The sequence below is a fragment of the Lepidochelys olivacea genome (assembly GCF_965140295.1).
Source record: "Lepidochelys olivacea isolate rLepOli2 genome assembly, chromosome: 3".
NCBI classification, from domain to species: domain Eukaryota; kingdom Metazoa; phylum Chordata; order Testudines; family Cheloniidae; genus Lepidochelys; species Lepidochelys olivacea.
Window position 1 is genome coordinate 146816460 of NC_140413.1, and position 17482 is coordinate 146833941.

Consider the following 17482-nt stretch of genomic DNA (forward strand, 5'->3'; position numbering starts at 1 on the left):
CTCATGCGCTGGGAGCAGCTTACATGCTAGAGGCTGTGTGTGAACAGCCCGGGCGTGGGAGTTCTCACAACGGAGCAGGGTAAGGCTGGCTCCCAGAGTCGAGGACTGGAGTGACCTAGCAGATCACCAGTCCAGATGATACCAGGGGAATGTCTCACACACACACCCCGCATCTTTTCACTGGCCAAATACTGAAGAAAAAAAACCCTTTAGGGCTCTTATTGCCATATAACCATACATTTCAAATTCATCAAAGTTGAGGCATCAAGACCTAGTGCATCAGAGGGAAGATTTGCTCCTCTTCAGGGCAACTCACATCTTTGTGTTTTTCCTCTCCTCTCTGCTCTGATTGTCTATTTTTCACTATTCTGTGGGGCTTTCTAGCAACGATGTGATAGTAGCAGAAAGTACCAAACAATTAAAAGAAAAGGAGTGGCCAGGTTTATGGTTTGCTTATTTTAGGAGCAGCATTTAGGGAGTGACCTTTAGGAGCAAATCCTTAGCTAGTCTCAATGGTCATAACTCCATTGGCTTCAGCTGAACTCTGACCATTTACACCAGATCAGAGGATCTGCCCCTTTGAGATTAGAGTGCTTGAGCTTATAGACTCAAAGGTCAGAAGGGACCATCATGATCATTTAGTCTGACCTCCTAAGCTGAGTAGAGCCCTCATGCTATTCACATTGCTATGTCCCTGTTTGATTAAGCCACCAGATAGACAAGTAGCAATCAACAACATTGCAAACAAGTAATAGTCTGTCTCACACACCGTCTCTACGAAAAGCACGTTTCCACTTTCCAGAGCACCAGAGATACTGTCTGCCTGTGTGTAATTGAGTGCTAAGACTTCACTTATTTAAAACCCTGAACATTTCCCACTGTCAAAATGTAACCATTTGAACTCTGCAAACACCACATCAAGAAGTCATCATAGATACTATGAGGGTCACGGTTTACGCAACTTTGGCCCTTACAATTGAAAGTGGTGGTAAGCAGAATGTGATTCCCCCCAGGCAGAAGAAAGCCCAGATACTAGGCACACATGCCAAATCCTAAGGAAAATGTGATCAGTCTAACGAGCACAAGCGGTCTGAGCCTGTTTTATAACTCATGGAAAGGACAAACTCCTCAGCATCACCTGATGTTACACTTCAATAATGGTTCAATGCAGACTTCCAGAGAGAAGAGCACCACCTGATGAATCCTTACTACCACTTTCTGCAGCATAGCGTTTTCAGTTGAAAGCTTCCAGCCCAACCCATGAACTCATGAGATCAAAGCCCAAGAGGGCAAGACTACAGGAATCACAGTTAGGTATATTCTGTGGGTGAAGGGGCAGTACTTAAAATTCACCTTACCCTACTGCACTAATGATATATGCTATGTTCAAAACAACCAGGTTCAATATTGCATTGTCTGTTTTTGCTCTTTACAAAACTGTATTTGTGCAGAAAGAATGATGATCAGGGCACAATACAAATTGAAGAAATTAAGTGAAAAATATGTATACAATGGGAAATTATACCGTGAGAAACTGTAAGCTGATAAAATGGCCTAGGGGATAGTGCACTGAACTGGGAAACTAGATCTGGCTCTGCAGCTGATCCTTTATTCATCTCTGCCTCTCTTTTCCCATCCCACCCTCTACCCATCCTCTCTTTTTAGATAAAATTATTTGGGACAGGAACTGTTTCTCATTATGTGTATGTATTGAGTCTAGCACAATGGGCCCCAATCTTGATGTTTTCAATTGCTTATAACTTTGCCAAACTTTAACCATTCGGGCTGAAGTTTTACATGCTGGGTGTCGCCTTCAGGCTGACATTTTGGAAATGTTTCAGCCCAAACAGTCCAGCTTTTTCCAAGAATGAGTCGAGTGAAAATACATTGTTTTGTTCATGTTAAAGCTTGAACAGCCACATTCTTTGGAGTGGAAACTTGAAATTTGGCAAGCAGGTGGCCTTTGTGTGAGGGATATGCCTTTTGCCACCCCCCATGCCGAAACCACAGCCTATCATGCTGACCAAATTAGACTCTTGGTTTCCTTGTACGCCTCTGTAGCGATGCGATGACTCACCAGCACGGCACCTCCTGCTGGTCATCTTGGGAATTAGCTCTTCCAGCCCAGAGCACCCTCTGCAGGCCAGTTTCTCACCTGCCGCTGGTGACAGCTTTGTCACTCATGACTGGCAAGGGAGTAGGACCAGCTGCCTCTGCCTCTGCAGCCCTAGGCCCCTTTTGGCTGTAAACAAGGTCTGCAGCCGGGGATTTACCAGGCTGGAGCTCTCCAGCTCCCTTTGCCCTTCCCCAGCACTGCTCCACTTCAAATACCTTGCTTCTCAGGCAGCTAGCCCTTCCCACTCCAGTGCTAGAGTGAGACTCCTCTGCTTCTGGCCCACAGCCCTCTTATAAGGGCCAGCTGGGCCCTGATTGAGCTGGCCACACCTGTGGTCAGCTACTCATTCAGCTTTTCCCAGCTGCAGCCCTCTCCAGGGCTGCTTTTAACCCCTTCAGGGCCAGAGCAGGGTGACCAACCCGCTACGGCCTCCATTTGTCTGTCTGTATTCATTTGTTATCTTTTGTGTTATACTTAAATTGTAAGCTCTCTGGAGCAGGGACTGTCTTTTTGTTCTGTGTTTGTACAGTGCCCAGCACAATGGGTTCCTGTTCCATGACTCCTGGGTCCAACGATAATACAACTAATAAATAACACCACCAAAAAGTTAGGAAATGCCAGAATTAATGTGCTTGTGCAACCTTTATTCATTCTTCTGGTGCCTATGTATTATGAACACACACAGTTTTTTCCACAGGCCCCTGCCTCAACTATATATAAGAAATTAACAAAGTTTTAAGATATACAATGTAACAATATATATTTTAAAAAGCAATCCCAAGATGCTCTAATTTAGGCCAGGCCCAGCATAGAATTGGCCCCATAATCAGGGAGCCCCAGCCAATTCCCTTGCATCCCTGGCACTCTGAGTGCAGATGAGAATCAGATGCCTACTGTTGCCATTGTATCAGTGTAAGGCAGTGAAACGGAGGAAAATAATCTTTTGTACTAGTGGAACCTGTATCAGAAGATATCTTCATGTAAACTGAACTCTTGTGGTAAACTCTGCCAGCTTTAAATAAAAAAAACTAACTCTTACACATGAGTGACTCCTAGTATGTTTAGCATGTGTTTAAAATCTGTTTATTGTTTTATTATGTTTTCCTTGTAATGCTTTTACCTTATGAGTAAATGTGCTTGCTTAGAAAGAGCTGCACGGTAACTTGCCACTCCTGGCAATACACTGCTCATAGCCCTGGGGAGAGAACGCAAAGTGCAGGCACTGGTCTTTAGGAGGTGGACTGGCTTGCTGGGGATATCACAGTGTAAGGCAAGGAGTTGTGTAGCCTTAAAACCCCAGACAGGAGGGAGAGACACATGGGTCTCCACCCAAGGGGGGGGACACCTGAGAGCTGAAAACCTTGAGTGAGTGCCCCCGAGGGACCATGGAGGAGGAATATAGGTGCAGTTACCCTGAAACTGTAAACACCTTGCAAAACACTAAGAAATCAGAATGGCAACATTTCACATGCTTTGCACAGTTGCGACTACACAAGGCGCAAAACACTAGAGAATCAGGCCCTAGAAAGTTGGGGTGAGTGTTTACTATATGCGGTTAAAATAAAGTTTGGACAATACTGGATTTAAACACTAGACACTTTGGGCGAGGACATCACTGTTTATATATTTGTACAGCACCCAGCACAATGGGTCCCAGACCTGGTTGGACAGTAGGGACCACTTCAATATAAATATGAAACAATAACTGTAATATCTTTTTTCTCATCTTGCCTTGTTTCTCTTTCTTTCCCTCAATCATTGATTAATGGTAGGACTCGACATCCATGACTCTTGGAAGTCACTTATCTTTCTCGGAGGCCAAAGGAAAATGAAAGGAGACGATAGATATTTTATTACAGAATGAAAAGATTACACTTAGGCTTGTAATAATACATGGACTTTAGTTCTGAGTCCTTTAGCTTGAACAGTGAATGCTCATGATTTTAGTGGAGAAGTCCTTGGTTCAATCCCTGCTGACCACCCAGGGTGAGCAGTTATACTTAGTCTAATTTGGAGATTCCATAGGAAAAAAATGTTAAGGGTGCAAAGTGAGGCACTCAACAGTCAGGAAATGCCATTTAAAGGTGCTCTCAGTGGCCTAGGATTCAGCTTCTTCCGGTGCCTGTTTCCAGTGTCCTGTTGTGATGGGTCAGGATGTTCTTGATCTTTGTCCCCAGTGCAGGGCCGGCTCTAGGTTTTTTGCCGTCCCTTGAAAAGTGCCACCCCAAGCACGTGCTTGGTTTGCTGGTGCCTAGAGCCGGCCCTGCCCCAGTGTTAAGTTCCTGGGTGCAGACAGCCAGGCGTCCTTGGTAAGTGAACCTTGGCTCTGGAAATCTTCTCCCTCTTTTCAGAGTAACAGCCGTGTTAGTCTGTATTAGCAAAAAGAAAAGGAGTACTTGTGGCACCTTAGAGACTAACCGATTTATTTGAGCATAAGCTTTCGTGAGCTACAGCTCACTTCATCAGATGCATACTGTGGAAACTGCAGAAGACATTATATACACAGAGACCATGAAACAATACCTCCTCCCACCCCACTCTCCTGCTGGTAATAGCTTATCTAAAGTGATCACTCTCCTTACAATGTGTATGATAATCAAGGTGGGCCATTTCCAACACAAATCCAGGGTTTAACAAGAACGTCTGGGGGGGGGGGTAGGAAAAAACAAGGGGAAATAGGTTACCTTGCATAATGACTTAGCCACTCCCAGTCTCTATTCAAGCCTAAGTTGATTGTATCCAATTTGCAAATGAATTCCAATTCAACAGTTTCTCGCTGGAGTCTGGATTTGAAGTTTTTTTGTTGTAATATAGCAACTTTCATGTCTGTAATCGCGTGACCAGAGAGATTGAAGTGTTCTCCGACTGGTTTATGAATATTATAATTCTTGACATCTGATTTGTGTCCATTTATTCTTTTACGTAGAGACTGTCCAGTTTGACCAATGTACATGGCAGAAGGGCGTTGCTGGCACATGATGGCATATATCACATGGTGGATGTGCAGGTGAATGAGCCTCTGATAGTGTGGCTGATGTTATTAGGCCCTGTGATGGTGTCCCCTGAATAGATATGTGGGCACAGTTGGCAACGGGCTTTGTTGCAAGGATAGGTTCCTGGGTTAGTGGTTCTGTTGTGTGGTATGTGGTTGCTGGTGAGTATTTGCTTCAGGTTGGGGGGCTGTCTGTAGGCAAGGACTGGCCTGTTTCCCAAGATCTTCCCAAGATCCCAAGAGTGGGGTGGGAGGAGGTATTTTTTCATGCTTTGTGTGTATATAAAAAGATCTTCTACACTTTCCACAGTATGCATCCGATGAAGTGAGCTGTAGCTCACGAAAGCTTATGCTCAAATAAATTGGTTAGTCTCTAAGGTGCCACAAGTACTCCTTTTCTTCTCCCTCTTGTAGTCCACCAGCACTGGAGTTTGGCGACCTGGGGATTAATGCAAAACACACACTGCCCTTTTCTTAATTCAGGGGAGGAGAGGAGGACAGGACAGAGATATAGGACCTGTTGCCTCTTTTTGACTAGAGCAGCTAGTCAAAATTTGGGGCCCTGAGGATGTTCCAGTTGGGAGTAGAAATTGGTGATAAGGATTTCTTTGATGCAGTTTTGTTTATTTAAAAAGAACATGCAAACTTCCGTGTCTCTAAATGCAGAAGGAATCAAATAGTAGGAAATTGCTTCTTTGGCTCACAGCACCAAGATCACTCTTTACAGCCTGCCCCTCTGACCCAAAAAATCTCTTCCCGGGTTTCTTCCAGGTCAGATACTAAGCTGTCTCAGTTTCTGTGTGTTCGTCCCTCTCGCATACATCCATGCCACTGAACATAAACATTACACAGCAAAAATTTCTGGATGTGTTCACATAATCCTTTTGTCTTAGGTGAAGTTTATCTTTACAGTATGTTAACTTAAAGGTGCAGTCACACCTGTTAATTTCAATGAGGTTTTAACTCAACCCATAACAAGATTTCACCCAGCTCCTAACAGACCCCTTCTTGCTGCCATTGAAATAAATGGTAAGGTTTGCATTGACTTCAGTGGAAATAGGATTAGGTCATTACTCAGCTGATGGAGGTGGTAGAAGGAGAGATGGGTTTGACCAATGCCAATTGTTGGTAACAGTCTGTTTAAATGTTTGTAATATGAACCCAGATATAATTCTGTGGATACAATGTGCATTTTATAACAAATTAATAAATAGTAAAGCAAAATAAAAATAAAAAGAGCTTCTCAGATGGACAAAATGCCATGTTCTCATCTCATGAAACTTTAAATGCCGCCAAGATGATATTTTCCACTCAAAGCTGCCAGGCTAATAATTTGTAATCTAGTCTGTTAGCCTGGGGCAAATCTTGTGTGTAAGAGTTTAAGAATATTTGAAAAGCAGTTAGAAAAGAAACGCAGAAACCCATTTCTGTAGGTACCTCTGAGGACTTCTGTAATCCATTTTAAATCAAGAAAGACTGGAATACATCCTAAATGTATGCTAGTGCTTAACTCTCTCACTCTGTCTGTGTGTGTCTACAAGGAAAAAATCCCCCAGATAAACCATGGAAAGCATCCCAATAATATTGGAAAATATACCTCTGAAAAGATCACTATTTGTGCCTGAAAAGGGGAACTGTACATTTGCTTTTGAATAGTAACATGTGATAGACATGTCTGCTACGTTAAATGTGTAATCAGAGGTTTCACTCGGTTTAATAAAATCATTAGAAATAACATATCTTTGGGTGTCTTAACATGCTCACTCTGCAATACAGTAACATAGAGAGATCTGATGACTGTACCTCTCTGACCAAAAGCCCAGTGTTATAATGATTATTGTATTGTCTCTGATATTTACACGGCGAGGATTTGTCAACCTCTTAAAACTCCCTAAACAAACAAGTAGAAACTCTAAGGGGACCGAAGAAGGAACCGTAGCAAACATCTGGGCTGTTCCCTCCACTTTGCCAAGAGCCCTATCCTGCCCCCATTCAAGTCAACAGCAAAGTCTCCCCGGGCTTCCCTGAGCAGCCCGAGGGAACCGTTCCTCTTGGAGAGACGCGCAGGGACCTCCGGCCGAGACTCCGCACCCTCCGCCGGAGAGGGACACAGCCCGGTGACCCACAGACATTTCCGATGAGGAGCAAAACCGAACAGGAACGAACTGTCCGTCCTCTCCCAGAGGAAACAGCTCACTTCTGGGAACTAACAGCTCCCTTCAGCAGGTGGCAAAGCTATCAGCCTGGCTCCCCAGGCTACAGCCCTTTCCTCATCTCGCACGCGGCCGGGCGCCTGGGTTGCCCCGCTTCGCGTTATTTCCCTTTAAACTGGTGTCAGGGAGCGGGGAGCGGGAGAGCGGGGGGAGGAGATGGCCGGCGGGTTCCACCACAGACTCACGCAATGCAAACTCCGCACGCAACGGGGAGGCGACAGGCAGAGGAGGGGGAAACTTTCCAACTTCAAAAACCCTGAAGATGAACGAGATCTTCCCTCCTGCCCCAGAAGTCCGCGATCCCGCAGCCCCGCCAGCCGTTCAGCTGGAACCGCTTTGCTAAACGTTCACCAAAAGGCAGGAAACCTCGAAGGCTCAGCCAGTCCAGACGGGTTGGGGCCAAGGGCCACTGACAAAGAGCCTCGGGGTCCCGTAGGGAAGAGCCGGGCGGCTGCGATTTGTCGGTACCAGGCAATTCGGGAAGGGCTAACTGCCGGCTGGGGGCTGCAGCTCCTGGCGGCTTTGAAGCCACGAGAACCAGCGCCAGGAGGCTGCCCAGCCCGGCTCAGCTCTGAGGGACCCTAAACTGTCCTGTAAGCCGCTCACACCCCTCATTTTCTCCCGCAGGTTTTGGCTGCCCCATCACCCGGGCTCCGTGCGGGGATCCCACCTGGCTGGTGTCAATTGAGTCTGAACGAGGCAGGCTGCTGAAGTGCGAGCTCTGGGGGGTTAAAACGCTTGGAAGGTTAAAACAACGCACGATGCGGGATCGGGTGCAATTGGCATTTGCCTGCACTTGACCTGCCAAGCTCCGGGTGACAAGAACCTGGGCTTCTAAGGAGTTTCCCACCGTCTGCCTGCTGAGTGCCCTGCTGGTGCTGCCCAATTGCACGGATCACAGCTGCTGCAGGCTGCCCGGCCCAGAAATCTCTGATGGAAGCGTTTGCCAACAGGTCAGTTTTATTAGAGATTTTTTTTAAAAGCTGCCTTACCCCTTCCTCCCCCCCCCCCCCCACACACACACTCAAATTAAAAGACAAAATGTGAAGCACGTTTCCATCGTTGTCTAGGAGCTATTAGTCACCACACTGGTAACTGTTATTTTGGGTCTGAATGATATTCCTGGATCACTGGGGCTGTGCCCATCTCCCTCAACCCGTGCGTGCACACGGACTGTTACCAGTTCATGCCTACAGCTAATTCAAGTCAAGAAGGGGGAAATCTTGTCCTGATTTACAGGGTCTCTCACTGTTTCCTTCCAAAGGCAATTAGGAGCGTTGCGCGCATCTTCCAAAGGGACAAAGACGTGCGGTGACCACAGCTGGCCCCACCTGCCCGACCTGTATAGGGAAGGAGCTTCTTGCAGCTTCCACCTCGCGGCGGTTCCTAAGGGCTAGCGCATCCTCCTCTTTTCTCCCTCTCCTGCCGCGGGCACCCGCAGGCCACGAGGCAAACTTCCCCTCTCGGCCTCCCCAAACGCCAGTGGGGCTTCATTACGGTTTTCGCTCAGCACCCAGCCCCGCGCTAGGCGCTATCTAGGCACATCTCCGGCTCCGCGGTGACAGGATACGCATCGCTCGCTGGCGCCGGTATCAGGCCGTGTTCTATTGACACGGGCCTCCCCTGCCCCTGAGCCCGACCTGATTCTCTCCTTCTCCCCGCAGCGTGGCCCTCCGGCGGCTGGGAGAGGCGCTCTCCAGCATCCCGCCCCTGCAGAGCGCCCTGCTGCTGCTCCTCGCCCTGCTCGCCGCCATCCGCCTGGCGAAGCTCCTCCTGCGGCAGCGGCGCCTGGAGCCCCCGGGCCCTTTCCCGTGGCCCCTGATCGGCAACGCGGCTCAGCTGGGCAGCGCCCCGCACCTCACCTTCGCCCGCCTGGCCCGCACCTACGGCGACGTGTTCCAGCTGCGCCTGGGCAGCCGGCCCGTGGTGGTGCTGAACGGCGAGCGCGCCATCCGCGGGGCGCTCGTCCGCCAGGGGGCCGCCTTCGCCGGCCGGCCGCGCTTCCCCTCCTTCCAGCTGGTGTCCGGGGGCCGCAGCCTGGCCTTCGGCGGCTACTCCGAGCTGTGGAAGCTGCAGCGCCGGCTGGCGCACGCCACGGTGCGGGCCTTCTCCACCGGCAGCCCGGCCCCGCGCCGCCTGCTGGAGCAGCACCTGCTGGGCGAGGCGCGGGCGCTGGTGGCGCTGCTGGTGCGGGGCAGCGCGGGCGGCGCCTTCCTGGACCCCTCGCGCAGCCTGGTGGTGGCCGTGGCCAACGTGATGAGCGCCCTGTGCTTCGGCCGCCGCTACGGCCACGGCGACGCCGAGTTCCTGCGCCTGGTGGGGCGGAACGAGCAGTTCGGCCGCACGGTGGGCGCCGGCAGCCTGGTGGACGCGCTGCCCTGGCTCCAGCGCTTCCCCAACCCGGTGCGCGCCGCCTACCGCGCCTTCCGCCAGCTCAACCGCGACTTCTACAGCTTCGTGCGGGGCAAGTTCCTGCAGCACCGCGGCAGCCTGCGCCCCGGGGCCGCCCCCCGCGACATGCTGGACGCCTTCATCCGCCTCCAGCAGGAGCAGCCCCGGCTGCCGCTCGAGCACGTGCCCGCCACCGTCACCGACATCTTCGGGGCCAGCCAGGACACCCTCTCCACCGCCCTGCAGTGGCTCCTCATCTTCCTCCTCCGGTGGGTGCGCTCGGGCGGGGGCCGGCTCGCCGCCGGCGGAGCGGGGCCAGCAGCTCCGAGAGCCACCGCGGGCACCCAGCGCGGAGGGGCGGGGGCTTAAAGGCAGGGGTGAAAACCGGGGGCATTTTTTCCGGGGCGGGGCGGGGCGGGGGGGGGAAGAGTTGTGTGTAGAAGATAAAGCCCCTAATATGGGGACAGCTGGTCCCCCTAGCACCAGCGGAGTGGGATGGCCGCCCAGGCTGGGGCTGCCATCGCTCCCTGACCCTAACCAACGTCCCAACCCTTCACCTCAGCAACCAGCATGAACCGAGCGTCCCTGCTAGTGCAAGAGCCGAGCCCTTCTCCTCTCCCTCCAGGCCATGAACTAGACCCCTCTGAGGGGAAGGAGGGTCGAGTGGCTTCGGGTAGGGGAGACCTGGGTTCCGTTCTTGGCTCTGCCATGGACCCGCTGAGTGATCTTGGCTAAATCACATCGTTTGTGCCTCACTTCCCCATCTGTAAAAGCGGGATAATGCTGCTTCCCTACCTCAGGGGGGTGTTGGGAGGATAAATACATTAAAAAGACTTTGAAGAGTGCTATACAAGAAATAGGTATCACTCCCTTCTTACCTACCGCAAGCGGGGATGAACCTAGAGTCCCCCTTAGTGCATGATCCTAGACTCTCTTCACTACTGCTGCTACATCATCCTGACTGCAGCTCTTTCTTTGCAGCAGCAGAACCCCCTGGCGGCTGTCTTGGGGAAGCCGAATGTGAGAATCTTCTCACAACTTTATAAAAATAAAATCCTCTAAGGGAAACATGGCAATGACCTCCCCTCTTTAAGGCAAGAGCTGCCACCAAGGGTTAAAATAATTTACAAATACAGAGCCTGATTCTGATCAAAATCGGGCCAACCTGGCTTTTTGTTGTCTTAGGCAGGGTGGGTTTATTATCAGTTTATAAGACCCAGGTATGGCTACATCCTGCTAGCTGAAGTCTAAAGAATAAAGTTGCCCCTTGCCAGTCAAAATTTCAGCGTTTTGGGAAAATATACCCCATCAGTTTCATTAAAAAAATTAATCAGTTTTCTTCTCTCCCCTGCCATGCTTCTGAAATGTGACAGTGAGGTTCTGTCACTGATCACATAGCAAGACTATTGCTTTCCCCACTCCAGTTCCTTCAAACACAATTAGATGCAGCTGTTGGAAAGGATCCATATATAAAAGCCAACTAAAATAAACAATGTTATAAACTAATAGGTCTAGCTGTGCAGAACATTTTGTGTGACATAAGACAGACAAGTTGGAGTGAATCCTGCAACCAAAATCTAATGTATTAAACATGCTCCATGAACAAATTGGCCCATTATTAGAGGTGAATGTTCAGATTGCCAGTGAGTGCAAGCATCAAACTGAACTGATCTGGTTATTAGCTCTTTGGTTCTAGTAGAAAGTAAACATAAATTAACAATCCTGTATTTGTGTGCACTAAAGTACCTCGGTTGTTCCCGATTAACTCACACGGAAGCTCTGGGAAAACTGCCAAAAACTAAAGATATTAAAAAAAACTCAGTGCGATCCAGTAAACGTTGCATAAAGATACAGGCTGGCAAAAAGGCAACAAAACAAACTCAAAAAGTAACAGATTTTACCCGGTCAAGATCAAAGAGATCGTAGGAACAGGATATCTACTTAAACAAGAGAAAGAGTTGATGCACCGGTTTACAAACCCTCTATTATGTTATTGCTCCTATTATGTGGGTGCCTTTATTGCGGTTGCATGACTAGTGAAAAACAACCTCAAAGCATTAGAACAGGTAGACCCCTTGGGCAGCGTGTGCATATAAACGCACCATAATATTCACCTCTCTGAAAATGATTGGACTCAGCAAAAATCTTATGGTTGGAAGAGGCATTTAAATAGCAAGAAACTGGTGTTTACCTCCTTTTCATCTCCCCGCGTTTCCTTAATCATTTGCATTTTCTGTGGACCTTATCTTCTTAGGCTCATCTACTTAGCTGCTGCTTAAAAAGCGGACATATTTAACACCTGAAAAGTAGGGGGATAATTTCTAATATTTACATAAGCTGTCTGGCATTCTAACTGGAGTACTTTACATTTGGACTTTGTTTGCCATGCAGACATATATTTCACAAAGCGATCTGACCTCAGTCCTCATCCTCAAAGGAAACCTTTACAACATTTTCAAAAGATGAGCCTGAGAGCTTAAATTCATAACTTTGCAAGACACTAAAAATCATAGTCTTAGTAAAGACACTGGATTTATGGTTTATTACAACAATTTGTAACCCACTATTTCCCCTTTTTGTCTTATGACTACAGAGGTGTTAATGGGCCACTTCACCTGGAATAGTCCCTTAGTTTAGCATAAGTAGTGCTTTTTTATCCGTTTGATCCTTGTATTAGCTGTGACACACTGAATACCTTTCCCAGACGGGAGGAAGAGCTCGGTGTAGCTCTAAAGCTTGTCTCTCTCACCAACAGAACTTAGTCCAATAAAAGATATTACCTCACCTACCTTGTCTCATGCAGACATACTGAGAGAGGTGGAGATACAAGAACATGAAAAGTTAAAAATCAAAACTTCCCGCATCTGTAATGTTTTGAAGACAATAGAGCTATGTTGCTTTTAGACAGGGAAGGAATGAGGGCTTAAAAAAAAAAAAAAAAAAAAAAAACCCTCAACAAGGAGATCAGTCTATTTTTTCCTCTCTCTCTCTGACATTTTTGCTTGTTTATTTTTTTATAATCTCTCACTTGGAAATCCTTCTCCAAGTTTATATAACAAATTTGAAATAATTTTTTGCTAGTGATCCAAAATACAATGCAGTACCATGAAAAGGTGTATTTTGATATGTAAATATCCACAAACAAAGAGCTCATGAACTTTCTTATTATGATAATTTATCAGATAAATATTTTAGTTTTAAAAACACTATATTACACATGGTTTAGAGCTGTATGTAGTCTCGTATGTGTTAATTCAAATACCAATGCAAACAGATTTAGGGTTACCTACAGAGCTGGTTAAGAACCAGAATTTCCATTCTGTGAGAAATTCCTACTGGGGGCGGGGAAGGGGAGAAGTAATTCTGGTTTAGAAGGAAAAGCTGAAATTCAAAAATTTTCTACAAAACAAAAATTCCAAAAAGATTCATTTAGTGTCATTTAAATCCATTTTGTTTCAACTTTTATATTGCATTAAAATATATAATACACATGTGAAATATTAAATGTAATATAAAATAAAAATTTAATATAGCAGTCTAAATTAAACAAATTGAAACACTATTGAAACAAATCATTTTGACTTTTTCCCCACTGAAAATTTGTCAAAATCAACGTTTCCATGAAATACTTTATTTTGACACAACTATATTTGCGAAAAATTGTGACAAAGTTTGAGCAGCTCTAGTTAAATACAATTCTTTCGAAAAGGAAGTCTGTTGTTTGAAAATGTAGATTATATTTGCATAGATGACTTGTATATATGTAATAAATATATTTTAAATCCCAACAGATATCCAAAGGTGCAGGTTAAAATGCAAGAAGAAGTAGATAGGATTGTTGGCAGAGATCGCTTGCCCTGTGCAGAAGATCAACCTCATTTGCCCTATGTTATGGCTTTCCTTTATGAATCCATGCGTTTCAGCAGCTTTGTGCCAGTCACTATTCCACATGCCACCACAGTCGACACCTCCATAATGGGCTACCTCATTCCAAAAGATACAGTCATATTCATCAATCAGTGGTCAGTGAATCATGACCCAGAAAAATGGTCCAACCCCGAGGATTTTGATCCAACAAGATTCCTGGATGAGAATGGATTCATTAACAAAGATCTTACTAGCAATGTGATGATTTTCTCATTGGGTAAACGTAGGTGCATTGGAGAGGAGTTATCCAAGATGCAGCTCTTTCTCTTTACCTCCATACTGGTACACCAGTGCAATTTTATTGCTAATCCAAATGAGGACTCTAAAATGGACTTCACCTATGGGTTGACCATTAAACCTAAGCCATTTACAGTTAATGTCACTCTTAGGGAGACTATGGATTTGCTAGATAAAGCTGTCCAAAGATTACAAGCAGAGAAAACAGCTACTGAAAATCATCTATCAGCAAATCTATGAACACTGACATTTGAATAAAATATATAAGGATGCTCCCGCCTCTCTCTTTTTTAGACTTAAAATAAAATAAATAATAATAATATGCTGTGCTGGTGAGCTCTTTGTAATATACCAAGTACCACAAAACACAGGGGAGTGGAATTGCCCAAGCATTAAGCAGGTCCTCTTTTTTAATTCCAGAGAGAGAGAGAGAGAGAGAGAGAGAGCGCGTGCCAGGGGAGCCTTATAAATACATTAAGTGCTGAAATACAGGCAAAAAATATGTGATTTGTAAGTAAATTTGTTTTTGGTGAACAGGCAGAAGAAAACAGTTATTTTAACACCCTCCTCATTAACTGCCTGGCTGCAGTGTCCTGTCCGCCACTCCTTGCACAACACGTTCCATGTCTCATTGCAGCTCTCAGCTCTAGTTTGCCTTCCAAGACTCTACATCCCAAAGTGAAATCTTATCTGGAAACAGGTGCCTAGATTGTTGGAGCCAGATTCTGCAAGCGCCCTATGCAGGGAACTGCCATGGGCTCGTGTTGTGTCCTGGGACATGCGCTGGGATGTGTTTCAGTGCCTTGATGATAAACTTTCAAATGAAGTTGGGTAAAATGCCAAGCTTGCCTTTAACATTCCAAAGTATTTAAAGTATGACTACAAAGAGACTTGTTTATGAGCACAACGGAATTTTGAAATGTATTTCATAATCTATATGTGAACAAATGGAATGTACTGAAATTCATTACATCTCAAGCAGAAAGATTAAAAGTGGTAAGTCACCAAATGGCAGATATGATATATAATCCATTAATTTATTCATAAGCAGAAGCAAAGGTACTGATCAAAGGAAAAATAGTAGATATTTTCATTAGGAAAACCTTAAGGATGGCCTTTTATTGTGGATTGTTTATTTTCTCAGCTAAAAGCTTATGCCAGATTTTGCCAATCTTTAGGCACATGCCAACACTTAATCACATGAGAAGTGCCATTAAAATTCACATAGGTTTGCAGGAGGACTTGTCTCTTAGAACTTTTGTGCCACTAATCAAATAACATGTGGAATAGATATAGTTATGTTCCTATAATCATTCTATTAGCTGGAGTTAAAATTATGCCTATGGTGGTTCATCATGTACTATTAATGTGATCTACTTCCAGTAAGGACATGAAACATAAAATAATGGGAGTTTGGGTTACATACAATTATTGGGGCCCCAATTAGGATAATTTGAACATTTTGTAGTTTGCATTATTTCACAAAACGCTTAAAAAATTTCAAATAAAGAGCCTTGTGATCAGCTGTTAAGTAAAACATACATGAGAAGTATTTCAGTCTTGAACCACTGTGTAATGGTTATATGGGATAATGAACAACACTCAGAGAACCTGCTTTTTAATATATAAAAATGCAGACCCTGCAAAGTGTTGGGCACCTCCTGTGAGACACAAACCACCCTCTACTCTAAATGAAATCCATGGGAGTTAGGGGCACTCAGCACATTGCTTGAGGTGAATAGGCTATTGCAAAATCAGACCCTATGGTATATAGAGGAATATGGGCCTGGTGCTATAAACAATGAGACTACCTGATAGAGTGAGGACTGTTCACATGAATAAAGATTTGAAGGACTGAGCCCTATATTATACAGTAGGTAACAATCCTACCCTCTATTGATAGCAATGGCAAAACTCACAGTGGTGTTGGATGGGAGCAACATTGAGGTCCTGATCCTGATCCCACTGAAGTACATAGGAGCTTTGCTATTAACTTCAAAGGAATCTGTCAGGGTCTTTAAAGCATTGCTCCCTAAACCCAGGTAGTAGGGACACACCTGACTCAGCTATTCCAAATCTCTGATTTTGTAGGGAATGTACGTCCATGTTTTTCAAAACTAAACATTAAAAATCAAAGGCTTTTTTAAAATCTAAAAGGGGTATCCCTCAGTTATTTTGTGGACTACATAATAATCTTTGATATCCCAGAACTTAGCCTATATCTGTGAAATGCTGTATAACATACTTAACATGTTCATACTCAGATCAACACATTTTTCATTTATACTTTTATGTCCATAATAAAGGCTCTAAACTTCAACAGAATAGTTATTCTAACTCAAGGATCATTGTTTTCTATTTCAGTAAAAAAACAATACCTTTTTTGTAATTTTGTACTTCTCCCAAAAGCTTTAAAATATGTATCTGGCTTCAAACATAACTGTCATTCATACAGTCAAAACTGATTTCTGTGGATTTCTATGATCAGGTGATACACCGTATAAATGCTTGTCATATATGTGCATCATACTATCACTGTAAAATTCTTCAAGTTTATTAATACTCAGAATATATGCAGTTCTTAAACAGCTAATCTTTGTGGTCATTTTAAGATGGATCACTGTATTACCAAAATATTAAATAAAAATTATTCTTACAATAAATCTGCTGAGTTTATACTTCATTTTTTGGGATTTGGATAAACAAAACCATTATTTCTGTTGCATGCTTAACCTGGGAAAAGTCAAATGATGGCGTGGCCCCCCCAGAGTTAGTCAGGCCAAAGAATTGCTTTGTCCCTGCTAGACTGCAGTGACCTAAATATTTTCCCCCTGAGATTAAGGCAGAATCAGTTTGGGGTATTATTCTTCTAGTCTTTTTGCATTCTTTGCTCTTTCTCCATCTTTCCCCTCCCCCTTTTATCTTTGGGTACCCATCCCACCTCTTGGTCTTCCCAAAACTTCCCCCTCACAATCTCTTATTTTTTTCTTCCCCCAATTTCTTTTATGTGAAAAACATTCCCTGTTAGCATCGAGAGATTGTGGCAGAGTTATCTCCCCCACCTCCTGTTCACCTTTCCCCAATCTCTGTCACATCACTTTGTGTTCCTCCTTTCCTGGTTCCTCCCCCCTTTCACTGGTTCCACCACTCCTGACTGATTTTCTTGTCTCCTCTCCCCTTCTCAAGTACCCCCTTGCCCATTGTCTTCCAGCTAACCAACCCACCTAATGTCTGTGCTTCATAGCAGAATATATTGGCTAGCCAGCTGTCCAAAGCTGGAACTCAGACTCCCTCTTCAAGGTTAACTGACACATTTTGACTCTCCATTGTTGCTTCTTCAGTGCTAACAGACCCTCTTGTGCTGATGCAGCCAGGGGAATTTGGCTTGAGGTTTAGACAGGGCAACAGCAGCAGCCTGTTCCTGCCAGTTCTCAACTAGCCTGAGGAAAGATGTGGGGGTAGAATTTACAGCTGCTGAACAGACAACAAGAAACTTCTAAATCATGTCATTTTAGGCCAGCAATTGCAGCGTACAGAAGTGAGGCTGAGTGCAGTGCTAAACTTTCTGTTAGACTCCACCAGATCCCAGTTTAAAAATGATGATGG

At 45.3% G+C, this 17482-nt stretch overlaps 1 protein-coding gene across 1 annotated transcript; it reads left to right on the forward strand.

Moving 5' to 3' along the window:
* Window positions 1-5475: 5475 nt before the first annotated feature.
* CYP1B1 (cytochrome P450 family 1 subfamily B member 1) lies at window positions 5476-16480 on the forward strand. The gene is made up of 3 exons (XM_084623509.1): window positions 5476-8274; window positions 8986-9981; window positions 13504-16480. Exons 1-3 carry the CDS (start codon window positions 8255-8257, stop codon window positions 14114-14116), a joined length of 1629 nt encoding a protein of 542 aa, XP_084479635.1. The 5' UTR covers window positions 5476-8254; the 3' UTR covers window positions 14117-16480.
* The last annotated feature ends 1002 nt before the right edge of the window (window positions 16481-17482 follow it).

Coding starts and splice junctions, on each gene's coding strand:
- CYP1B1 (XM_084623509.1), top strand. CDS start 8,255: ATGGAAGCGTTTGCCAACAG. Junction 8,275..8,985: donor ATGGAAGCGTTTGCCAACAG/GTCAGTTTTATT, acceptor TTCTCCCCGCAG/CGTGGCCCTCCGGCGGCTGG. Junction 9,982..13,503: donor CTCCTCATCTTCCTCCTCCG/GTGGGTGCGCTC, acceptor AAATCCCAACAG/ATATCCAAAGGTGCAGGTTA.